The following is a 13,307-nucleotide window of genomic DNA, read 5'->3' as shown; positions in this document are numbered from 1 at the left end:
TACAAAAGTAAGTTTCGGGACCTAAAGACAAGAATGAAGAATTGCAGGGTGCCATCAAGTTATTGCCATAACATGACCAAAATCTGATAGCAAAAAATGATAGTATGATTCAGTGGCAATGATGCAAATGAAAAACTACAGAACAATTCTATCAATTCATAGTTAGAAATCATCAAATTTAAATACTCAAAAATAACCAACCTGTCAAACGCAGAATCTGAAATGTCAGTTTGGGTGAGATCCAAATGCTCCAAATTAGGACAAAGCTCTAAAATCTGCCTAACCTAAAAGGGGGAAAAAAATCACTGTAAAGATCTGCAGAAGTTTAGTTAGGGTTAGAGATGTAACTTTTAGTGAACAATATATCCAGGAGTTCTCAAACTTTTCTGCATGTAAAAATCACTTCAATTCTGCATTACAAATATATATTGTGATGAAACCCCAGAAAATCTGTTTTATTAATTTACATTTTTAAGGAATACCCAACAAGATTCTGATGTAGGATGTCACAAGATCATCTTTTGTAAAACCGTGATTTAATCTCATCTGCCCATCTTACCATGCCTTATATATTATAGAGTCATGTACGACTTCCCCTGATAGTCCAGGGGTTAAGAATCCATGCCTCCAAGCCAAGAGGCCTGGGTTCAATCCCTGGTCAGGGAACTAAGATTCCACATGCCGCGGCAAAAAAAAAATTTTAAAACAAAAAACCTGGGCTTCGTCATTTAACATCTGTGAAACTAAGTAAATTATTTAACCTCTCTTGGTCTCTGTTTCCTTTTCTATAATGTGTAGCAATGATATCTACGTACAAAGATTACTATGAGAACTGAAATGAAAAAAGAAGAAAATGGGCAGTGTATGCCTACCTATAGGAAGGCACACTCGTGGGTAAAGTTATTTTTCTCAAGCTTAGCAATAAGCAAATCAAATGGAGATCATTGCTACTTTTTCTTAACACCCAAGCTAGTGCAAAGTTATACCTACCATTTTGCTGGAAACTGCAGAGCTGTAGGCTAATACTAAAGTTTTTACAGAAGTGCCAACATATGGTAGAACATTATGAATTAAGCCGTGGAGTAAACGTTTCTCCATTTGTGCAATGCTGATAGCAATCGATTCCTCTCCAGACTCTTCTAGAAAATGAATTCAAAAGTCTAAGAAGATGATACACCACTTATAATCAGGCTACTCAAGGAATCACTATATTATTAAATATGAAATACTTTTTGCTCTCCTTAAACTCCCTTATATATGCAAAGCAAATTTAATGGACAAGTTCTCATTAGCCAGCACTTAACATTTAACAGTTCTGATATCAACTGAAAAGAGACAAAGGGGGAAAAAAAGTTTAAATGGGAGGGAAGGCAGAAATTTTTTACATGATTCAAGGTTGAAGGTAATTTTCTTCTCAAGCTAATTAACGGAGGGAAGGTTAAAAATAACCAAAAAATGGGTCAAACAACTAAACAGACATTTCTCCAAAGAAGACATACAGATGGCTAACAAACACATGAAAAGATGCTCAACATCACTCATTATCAGAGAAATGCAAATCAAAACCACAATGAGGTACCATTACATGCCAGTCAGGATGGCTGCTATCCAAAAGTCTACAAGCAATAAATGCTGGAGAGGGTGTGGAGAAAAGGGAACCCTCTTACACTGTTGGTGGCAATGCAAACTAGTACAGCCGCTATGGAGAACAGTGTGGAGTTTCCGTAAAAAACTGGAAATAGAACTGCCATATGACCCAGCAATCCCACTCCTGGGCATACACACTGAGGAAACCAGATCTGAAAGAGACACGTGCACCCCAATGTTCATCGCAGCACTGTTTATAATAGCCAGGACATGGAAGCAACCTAGATGCCCATCAGCAGATGAATGGATAAGGAAGCTGTGGTACATATACACCATGGAATATTACTCAGCCGTTAAAAAGAATTCATTTGAATCAGTTCTAGTGAGATGGATGAAACTGGAGCCCATTATACAGAGTGAAGTAAGCCAGAAAGATAAATACCAATACAGTATACTAACGCATATATATGGAATTTAGAAAGATGGTCAACGATAACCCTATATGCAAAACAGAAAAAGAGACACAGATGTACAGAACAGACTTTTGGACTCTGTGGGAGAAGGTGAGGGTGGGATGTTTCGAGAGAACAGCATCGAAATGTATATTATCTAGGGTGAAACAGATCACCAGCCCAGGCTGGATGCATAAGACAAGTGCTCGGGCCTGGTGCACTGGGAAGACCCAGAGGAATCAGGTGGAGAGGGAGGTGGAAGGGGGGAATCGGGATGGGGAATACATGTAAATCCATGGCTGACTCATGTCAATGTATGACAAAAACCACTACAACACTGTAAAGTAATTAGCTTCCAACTAATAAAAATAAATGGAAAAAATAAATAAATAAATAACCCCAGTTTCAGGTACCAAAAAAATTTTGGAAAAAACATTTTGACTACCTAAAGAACAGTGCAAGTTCTTCAAAAGAATACAGGATATGAAGAAGAAAATGAACCACAGTAAAAATAATAAAAACTATCATTCATTATCTTACATAAATAAAAGGGACATGGACCTAGAAGAGATTTGAAACAAGTTAAGTTAGGCTGGGCATAATGAATCAAGGAAGGAAAAATATCTTAGAATTTTTAAGAATTTAAAACTGAGCAAAGCTTTTGCTTTTCACTTAATAACTTCTGTAAGGCTTAGATGTTTAAAAAAGGATGCAATACTGTAACAACAAGTACCAAAACCAAACAACAAACAAAAAACCCAATTTGATATACGGAAAAAAAACACACTATACTAAAAACAATGAATTAATAATCTTATCCTATTGCTTTCTTGCAATCTAACTGGAATGTCTCTAAACATAAAACAGTTCAGAGAAACCGAGGAAGTCTCTTTTAACACAAAACTGAGTGCAGCAGACAAAAGGAACTTAAGTAGAAAGAGTAACTCTGAATTTGTGACTAATGTTTCCATATTACAGATATTATTCTAAATTCTTCCTTTAGCCAAACATAAATGTGAAATATAGGGACAAAAATAACTTTTAGTGAACCCTATTTATTCTACTATAATTTTATTTCCAAATGATTCTTTTGTTTCTGTGGTTGTCTCTAAATATGTACTGTTTACTATGAAATCCTAAGAAAAAGAAAACAAAACATCCTATGAAGAGTAATCAAGACTAGTAAAGACAGCTAAGCTGAAAAAGTACTAACATAGATGGCAGATCCAAGTTTAGTCTTAGATGTACTACACAGCTAAACAGATATATTACCTTAGAAAGGCTCCACCATTATAACCTTAACCCTTCCCTTTCACCGTGAAAGAAAACAACAGTTGTCTCTTTGTCTATCTTTAAGAGCTGAGATAAACACATTAAGTTTGATAAGATCTTTAAAACTCAACACGGATATTATAAATTGATTTTTTTAGAATGGGTAAATCAAGTCTTCCTAATAGTTCAGTTGGTAAAGAATCCGCCTGCAATGCAAGATATCCCGGTTCAACTCCTGAGTCGGGAAGATCCCCTGGAGAAGGGACTGGATACCCTCCAGCATTCTTGGGCTTCCCGTGGGGCTCACCTGATAAAGAACCCGTGTGCTACGCGGGAGCCCTGGGTTCCATCCCTGGGTTGGGAAGATCCCCTGGAGAAGGGAACGGCTATCCACTCCAGTATTCCGGCCTGGAGAATTCCAAGGACTGTACAGTACATGTGGTCACAAACACTCGGACACGACTGAACGACTTTCACTTCCCTAAGGTGACTTAAGACTAAAGACTGTAACTCCTTGAGGTCTTCGCTCAAATTTCACAAGAGACCTTACTACCCACTCTATGGGAAATGATAACTTCTTTCCTCTCTTCCTGGCACACATCTCCATTCTTTTTCTCCACAGCACTTGATACTATCTAATAAAATACATATTTTGCCTGTGTTTACTGTCAGCAGCCTCCTCTAAATTTTAAGCTAAACAAAGCCAATGATTTTTTTCCATTTTGTTACCTATTAACCTCATGCCAAAAAAGTGGCTGCCACAGGGTAAGCAAATCACCAAATACCACTAGAATAGACCTCTTCCTTATATGACACCTTCAAAACATTTAAAACTATGCCATATTGTTTATTTCATAAAAATAAACCTGATACTGAAAGAGTCTTCTCTGTATTTATAGTCCTTACTTTCCACAAGTTTAGTTCTTTTGCCAGACCAGCTGACTATAAGTGGGCAGCTTACAAATAAAAAATTCCTACAGGTTCAATTTTATGACGTATAAGAATATCTTATTCATCAATTCTTTCTTTTTACTACTTCATCATCTTTTAATGATCATTAGCTAAGATAATATCAAGACAGAATTTGCGTCTTTCTCCTCCATATTCCCAAAGAGCATCTTTCTGCACCTCTACCACAGCACTCTCCAATATGCACCATGATTAAGAAATTTATATTCTCAATTCTCCGGTCTGTGAGTTCTCTGAGTGCAAGGTCAAGTCTTAGTCACCTCTGAATTCTCCCACGGTGCTTAATGAATGCCTACACTAGTTTATAAAATCCTCTACCATTTACAATGAGTTCCCATATGTATTATCTCTTAATTCTACAGCCACCGCATGAGGCAAGTGGCATGACTGTTTACAAATGGATAAACAGGTTCAACAGCTTCATGGTGCTTCCTGTGGGCCACAGACAACTCATAAATACTACTGAACTGATCAAATGAAGTGGCCCTAAAAACACACAGTAAACTGCAGAGCACTATAATGAATGTATATTATTTCAATAAGGAAAAAAGCCATCATTTTCTGATTTTTTAGGTGTTTGCATAAATATAAAAGCATGTGGGAATCAAGCCTATACACAATTAAAAATTAAACAGAATTTTAAGTACACTTACTATTCTGTCAAAGTTTTAAAAGCAATAGGATTAAAAACACCAGTTTCTTTAGAAAACACAAACTACATAAATCCTAGCACCTAAATACTTGTTAAATGTAACATTAATTATTAAAGCACTATGTAACAGTTTTAATTCTAAACATAGCTTACCAGATTCATCTATATCGGCATCTTCATCCCACTCCTGAAAAGCACGACTTTCATCTTGTCTATTCTTCACCCACTCCTCATCAGGTTCAGTATCAAGTTCAGCTGCAGGACCACTGTACCAGTCACCTACTCAACAAACAAAAGGAACAAAGTAAGATCAGACTGTGTGCTTAGTCTCTCAACTGTGTCCGACTCTTTGCAACCCCATGGACTGTAGCCCACCAGGTTCCTTGGTCCATGGGGATTCTTCAGGCAAGAAGAGTGGGTTACCATGCCCTCCTCCAGGGGATCTTCCCAACCCAGGGATCAAACCCAGGTCTCCGGCATTGCAGGCGCATTCTTTACTGTCTAAGACAGCAGGGAAGCCCAAGATTAGACTGGCTATCATTAAAAAAGAAAAAAAAAAAAACAAACTTTTTTTTTCTTCTTCTCCTAAAGTAACTTATTTATAATAAAAACCTCTGCACAAAAAAATACATGAGCTCTAGGCAATGAGCTAGCTATTGTTAGAAATACTCAATTGCGATTTTAAAAAGTACACTTAAATAAGCACAAAATTCAATTTCAGACACACCAAAAGAACTATTTCAAATAATTATCAATAGTCTTAACATGCAATTTCAGAAATCACTGAAAACAACCAAACCTTTTTCCCTTGCTGTGGCTTCAACACTGGCTCCAGCAATACCTCCATTACAACAGCTAATAAACAAAAGGACGCAAGACTTTCTATTCAGCAGTGAATTAGTCAGCAACTCAGAAGTAGGTGGGAACAGAAGTCAAAGGAAAAGAGTAAGGTAAACCATACATTTAAAGATCCCGCAGAATGCACTGAAATTATTTGACTGTGAAGAGACTATGCACAATTAAATTTCTGAGCTCCTAACATTAGTACACCTATCAGTAACTTAGTGCTCCTCAATCTTCAGTTCAGTTCAGTCACTCAGTCATGTCCAACTCTTTGCAACCCCATGGACTGCAGCACACCAGGCCTCCCTGTCCATCACCAACTCCCAGAGCTTGCTCAAACTCAGGTCCATCAAGTTGGTGATGCCATCCAACCATCTCATCCTCTGTTGTCCCCTTCTCCTCCCGCCCTCAATCTTTCCCAGCATCAGGGTCTTTTCCAATAAGTCCATTCTTTGCATAAGGTGGTCAAAGTACTAGAGTTTCCAGCTTCAGCATCAGTCCTTCCAATGAATTTTCAGGACTAATTTCCTTTAGGACTGACTGGATTCTAAGGTTAAGGATCTCAACCTTAGCACCAATGATATTCTGAATGGGACAATAGAGGATGAGCCATGGGGTCGCAAAGAGTCAGACACAACTGAGCGACCGAAGTGGACTGAAATGATATTCTGGACTGGCTAATTCTTCCTTGCAGAGGGCCCTCCCATGCACTGGGCAGTGTTGAGCAGCAATTCTGGCCTCCACTCAATGGATGTAGTATAATACTCCAAGCTGGGACAAACAAGAACGCCTCCATTTCAAAACAGGGGACATTTCAAAACATCCCTTGGAAGGCGTAAAATCAATTGTGATCAAGAACAACAGGAAACAAATACCGTAAATAAATTAAATTAACATCATTTTTATTGGATCGAACTTTTTAAGTATATTAAAAACAGAAAAAAGCAACATACAGCATATACAAGATATAGTTAACATCACAGAAATCTAGCCTATCATTGTTTATATTTGATCTTTATATCAAACAGTACCTAATTATGTATTAATAAGTAATTTTTCATAATCAAAGATACAATTTAAAAAAGAATATTTGATATATCCAAAGTTGCTTTATTTGACTTTTCACTTATTATTATCCTCAATAGGAAAAGTTATTCCACATTAAAATAATAATTCTAATCATTTGGATTATATAAGTCTACCCAATATTCCAAATAGCTTAATGAAAAAAATTAAATACCCAGCAAAAGCCTATTTTAAAAGTGCTACATATTAATATAAAAAATAAAACTTTTAAAATTAGGTTTATAGCTTATATAAAATAATATATATTTCCATGTCAAAGGGACAAATTACAGAAAAATTTTTTTTTAAAAATCAATGTAAATTTGAGGTAAATACTCACCTAGAAAAATTGTTTTAATTCAGTGACAGAAGAATAAATGCCATATTAGTTACATTTATACCATGACTGCATCATATACTCATGTAAACAAAATTTTCTTTCTTTATATAAAACTACCTTAGCACAATGAAATTAACTAATTCAAAATGGTTAAGTTATAGCATGAGGCATTACTAATCACAAAAAAATATGCTATAGACAAAAACAGATTCAGTTATCTTGAGCCACTTTCAAAATGGAAACAATACTGCCTCATTTTTAAATTTTATCAGATTAATTTATTAAAATACTCATCTAACTATTTAAAACTGCTCTGACAACCTATTAATTTTAGTTTTAACTTTCTGTTACGGAAAATTCCAAACGTAGTCAAAAGTAGGAATAAGTAGCATTAAACAAGTAGGATAACAAACACCTATGTACCTATCACCTATCTTCAACAATTATCAATGTTTTGCCAATTATTTTTCATTCCATCCCCAATTATTTTTTCCTAATTATTTTAAAGGAAATTGCACACATCACACAATTCACCCATGAATACTTAAGCATTGTTAGCTTTTACAAACCGTACACAAAGAAAGACCTGTAATCCAACTATAAAACCTAGCTTTTAGTCAACCTTTCAGAGTTTCCCTCTCTGGCCTTGCTTATTAATGCCTATATGTATTCACCTAAAAAAAAAAAAAAAAAAAAAGACTAAAATATTTTTAAAACAAACTAAGCATCTCTTTACCTACCTCTGGCCCAATGAACAGGGTAAAGATGCTTCCAGAGTGATCCAGTCTTTGCCAGCTGAGACCATTTAGTGCTCACTTGACTGCAGCGACATAATTCTTGAGGATTAAGATAACTGAAAATTGACACCATTACCTCAGGAGGAAGATGAGTTATACCTGTGGATTGTTCTGACACCTCTGCTTCTGAAATAAAAAAGGAAAAGTTTAACATTAAAGGCTACAAGAGCAAATGCAATAAGAAATTACAATCACATTTCTATAAGTAAAATCCAGTGCCTAAAGTCCACTCCTTCCTGCTTGCAAGATGTGAAAAGGAAATAACATGGATTAGAGGTAACATGGAGATGTTAAACTTGCTAAGGATCTGCAGGGTTAAACTATCATGGCCCAAATCATACTGCATCAGTGGGAGCTACAGTAATGAACACAGAATTGACTTCCTTTTACAAAGGCGTCACCAAAAAAAAACAATGCTCACTTTATAGTGTAAGAAGCATCATTTGAAAAAGGAATCCAACAGGTTACACAGCTTTAAGTCAGCAAGTATAGAGTCAGCCAGATTATGACATCTCCAAGGCATTTATAATGACATACCAACCTCACCATGTTTTCCGTTCATGCATGACAAGTATCTCCCTTGTGTTTCCTCTTTGATTTTCACATTTCTTCTAAGAGCTCGTGAAACCTGACCTCTTTAACCTTTAGGTGCCCTAATCTACTTATCCTATTTAAGAGCCAGTTGAGACAATATAATGTAAATATTTCTAATGCTGGTATACATTTTACCAAGGATCTTTTGTCAGCAACTATTACAAAAAACAGTCACTGGATATCCAATCACCTATAACGTATTATTTCAGTAGCAATATATCAAAGGAAACTGAAAATGAGATATACAATAAAGAATATAAAATTAAAAAGTTTCAACAAAAAATAAAAAGTTTCATCATTAAAGTAGTGAGAAGAATTTGAATATCTTACACACTTGTCTTTCACAGAGCAACTTAAATAAAGAAATGCTATCATCAAATTACTTTAAACTAACCCTTTTTAAATGGCAAATATTTCAAACACAGCACAACTATAATTTACTTTGAAGGAATGGGAAAATTCAATGTAACAAGTATGGTGTTTTTAAATCCTATGTTATAATTACAACTAAACCAGACACAACAGGTCTTGGCTTGGTGTGTAAGGCAGAAGCTGTACTTCAGAGTGAAGCACATAAGCTTTATGGGTTTAATTACAGCTTAAGCTATAAAAACAATTTAGTTTCAACATGTTCAACATGCATCTCACCTACTTTGTGCCAAAAATAAGAGAAAAGGACCAATTTCAAAGACTTTGAAGCAATTTAAGGAATGTCATTGCTATGCTCATCTAGCAAAAGCAAAGGAATCTTTACTAGCCTAAGGATACCAATAATTTTATTTAATGATTTTTTAAAACAGTTATTGAAGAAAAGAAAGAATAAAAATGAGGAAACAGTCTGTTAAGAAAGCAGGCATATTTTATTTCCATTTGTCATTTATTTTCTCAAAGTGACTATACACAGAAAAACTATGCCTCTCATACTCACTCCCCTGTGTATTTCTGCATATAAGCTATGAGAAAGGGTAAAGAAGAAACTATAAGCATCAAATGGTTTTGAAAACTGATTTAAAAAAAACAGGGACAGATATAAACAGCCACTGTGGTCAGTGGAGCTCAGAAAATTGGATGACCCTGCAAAAGTGCTCTATATATGGTAGTTTCCAATAATTTTGATTGGCAATAATAATAATACCTAGTATTATTGAAGTATTATTAAAATATTATATATAAGTAGTAATGATAGTTATTATTGCTAATCAATATTATTATTATTATTATATATAAACTACTTTAAGAAACACTATATTGCACGTGGCCCAAATAAATGAGCTGTATAAATTATCACTGGTGTATACTCGCTAAGTCTTGTCCAATTCTGCAGCTCCATGGACTGTAGCTCACCAGGCTCCTCTGTCCATGGGATTTCCGAGGCAAGAATACAGGAATGGGTTGCCATTTCCTTCTCCACGGGATCTTCCCCACCCAGTGATCAAACTCATGTCTCCTGTATTGGCAGGCGGATTCTTTACCACTGAGCCACCAAGGAAGCCCATAAATTATCACAGACAACAATAAATCCTAAGAAACTATTGTCCTCAATTAAATTTACTATACTTGAAAAGAAATGGCTTCAATTATTTGTCAAACAAAATATTAAGTTCATAACAACAAGAAGTAAATGGCCTTGGGATGAATAAATCACCAGCTATCTAAACATATGTCTCACCTTTATCTGACTTTTCATCCACAGAGTATTTAAAAAACTTCTGCCGTTCCTCAGCTTGATTCCAGAGGCTAAGACCTCTAAGGAGTTCTGCAGTATCCTTCTGAGAGCAGTGCTGTGCAATCACTTTCTTTTTAATATCCTTAAGCTCTTCATAGGTAAAATATTCCATTAACATGGGCTGAAAAACCTAAAGGAAATACAGTACTCATAAGGAAATATGTTTAATTAGTTTTGTTTTAACCTACCTCTTTTCAAGTATTAATAGTTCAAGTGTAGTAGTATGACCACATATTTGGAAGGCATAAAAGTTGCTGTTAACACTAGAATACCACCATCAAGATCCTTCTTTCTATGGCTTTTTCAGTCGATTTAAAAGTATTCGACCCAGAAGGTCTCCCTGCATACACTGTATCATACATTCTTAATCATCCTCTTCTGGTGAGACATTTAAGTCAGTTAACTGTCTCCTGCCTCTACAGCAACTGACCTCTACCCAAGCAGGGGCCTCTGAATCATATGAGAATGGTACCCGGTGGGCTGGAACCAGAAAAACCAGAGCTCGATGACACCTTCACCCATTCAGTATCATAGGAGATTCTCTCTTCAAAACAGATGCTGGGCCCCAACCTCCAACTGAAAGAATCAGAATCTTCAGAGGTGGAGTAAAGCGAGATTTTTTTCCCTTTGTTCCGTAGATAATTTTGGTGTGCGTCACAGGTTAATAAACACTGCTTTAGTAACTCGGTGGTTTTAGAACTGGTTGCATATTTGCATTTTACAGTGATTTGGGGAGCCTTTAAAATATACCCATGTTAATATCTACTTTCCATATGATTTAACTGATCTAGAAAGGGCTTAAAAGTAGATTTTTTTTAATAGCCATCTGATTATAAAGTAAAGCCTTATTACAGTGAGAACCACTATAATACCTGATTTACAGCTAAATAAAAATCCAGTACCTCACAAAATATTCGCTCTATTCCTTTCCTGATACTCACCCCACTTTAGAGAAAAGAGAGAATGAGGAAGTGTTTTGCTCATCCATTCAGTGACATCCTAACAGGAATGAACTAGGCATAAGGCTGCTAAGTTCAACACCACCATTTAATTACTAAAATCCATTACTAAAAATAAGACACTAAAAATGTTTAAACTTGGGATGAACACAGAAAACATTAAAAAAAAATATGAAAATCTTCTAACGGTTCAGAAAAGACATTAGAGGCATAAAAAGTTAACATTCAACATGGTAGGTTCATCCACACAGTAAGACAATAAATATGTTTTGAGTAAATGAATTCATCCTTCATTCAATGAAAAGCAATGAGCTCTCTAAGGAGACAAAATTAACGCTTTTTTCCCTTGGGTTTTTCTTTGTTTTCTAAAATGTTCTAGAGGTTCATCTTCCTATGTATTATTTTGAAGAATCAAAATAACACTTTTTAATTTTATAGACCAAAATCACAGGGAGGAAAAATTATACTTACCTCCTCTTCCTCTTTCATGTGAGGAAGAAAGTCTCTTGTAAAAGCCTCCAGTCTCTCTTTCAGTTGTTTTGCATAATTTAACTGCTCATACTCATTCTAGAAATAAAAAATTGTATTCTATAAAAATTTTGCCTCCTAATTTATATTATATCTGATCCTATAGTCAGTTTAAAATGTTACTTGAAACTTCAGAAAAAAAATTAGACTAACAAATACCAAAGTGAGCTCTGTACTTTTCTAAGTACAAAAGATGGCCTCAAAACATCTCTTTAAAGAATCTTGAAATCTTTTACTAATGTGATCTCCTACTTCTTTTTAAAAAGTCATAGAAAGTCTAGAAATAGCAAGCACTTGCTCAAAACTTCTACTGATTTCTAATGCATAGATTTATACCATTTCAATATGCTCATTTTCCTAATATACCTCTAAGCAGTCCACAAGAGTCTACTGGACTATATTCACTACAAAATCCCTTTAAGGTCGCCTAGTGTATCCTTCACTAAACAATCCAGAATAGCTGTTCCATGACCCTGCAGAACACCATAAACACTTCTGAAGGCAAGGCTCTCGCTCCAGCCTGAAGTAAAGCACTGTAATCCTGCACAACAGCTAAACTGTTCCTCCCCATATGAACTAAGATCGCATTTCCCTGTAACTTATCCATCACTACCTGTGGAGAATTTACAAAATAGTGAAACTGATAAAATGTGGGAACATTTTATTCCCTGCTGAGTCCTCTCTAGTCTCCTCCTTTCTGAACTAATTTACAGTCAACTGCTTCCTAACAGTCTACCCAATGTCCTATTCTCTCAGGATTTTACACATTTTCCCTAAGCATACTCAAATTTGCTTTTCCAAACCAAATTACTCTTCCAAGCATGAAGCCCAACTAACGCTTCCTCCTGCTAATCAACATCCACCTGGACTGCACAAACAAGTCACACTCGACTTGTCCATAATGGATCTCTTCATTCCCCAAGTCTCATCTACATTCCCTAGAAAGCCAAGCTCAGTTCTCAGTTTCATTTTGTTTCTCTCTCCTTTCCTCCCTTTATGTGCAAGCACTGATGGTAGTAGTCGCTAAGTCGGGAACAACTCTCGGGACGCCGTGGACATAGCCCGCCAGGCCCCTCTGTCCATGGGATCTCCCAGGCAAGAATACTCGAGTGGGTTGCCATTTCCTCCTCCAGGATGTTTTCCTGACCCAGGGATCGAACCTGCTCCTCCTGTACAGGTAGGCAGATTCTCTACCACTGAGCCAGCAGGGAAGCTGTTTGCAAGCACTACCTTTATCAACCTCATGTCCTACATTGTTCTCAAGTCTGTTCCCTCCCCTCTCTCTTTGCGAGTCACTACTTTAGTTCTGATCTTAATCATTTCATTGCATAGGCAATACATGAACATAATATGAATGCAGAGTATAATGAAGCATTTAATAAATACCACCTTCCTTCCCAGTACCTCTCCCCAGGCAATCTCCCACCTCCCTACAAGTGGCTACTATGTAATCTCCTACAGACTATTATGATCCTCTTTTTATAACAACCATCCTGCTTGAGCCTTTTCTTTCCCTTCAATCC

General features: G+C 36.1%; 1 protein-coding gene across 3 annotated transcripts in view; it reads right to left on the bottom strand.

The window, feature by feature from the left end:
* Positions 1 to 13,307, bottom strand: part of FBXL5 (F-box and leucine rich repeat protein 5) — a 61,982-nt gene that overhangs the window by 28,148 nt on the left and 20,527 nt on the right. For 2 of the 3 annotated variants that reach the window (XM_061145488.1, XM_061145486.1), the window contains exons 3-8: positions 11,728 to 11,823; positions 10,241 to 10,427; positions 7,921 to 8,103; positions 5,086 to 5,211; positions 991 to 1,139; positions 202 to 284 (exon numbers count right to left, since the gene is read on the bottom strand). In XM_061145488.1, the coding sequence (XP_061001471.1) occupies positions 202 to 284; positions 991 to 1,139; positions 5,086 to 5,211; positions 7,921 to 8,103; positions 10,241 to 10,427; positions 11,728 to 11,823 (824 nt within the window). The remainder of the gene's footprint in view (positions 1 to 201; positions 285 to 990; positions 1,140 to 5,085; positions 5,212 to 7,920; positions 8,104 to 10,240; positions 10,428 to 11,727; positions 11,824 to 13,307) is intronic. The other variant, XM_061145487.1, reaches the window with a different exon arrangement.

Source organism: Dama dama, chromosome 6 (genome assembly GCF_033118175.1).
Source record: "Dama dama isolate Ldn47 chromosome 6, ASM3311817v1, whole genome shotgun sequence".
NCBI lineage: Eukaryota > Metazoa > Chordata > Mammalia > Artiodactyla > Cervidae > Dama > Dama dama.
The sequence above is the reverse complement of the archived record's forward strand: the minus strand, read 5'-3'. Positions and strand labels throughout refer to the sequence as shown.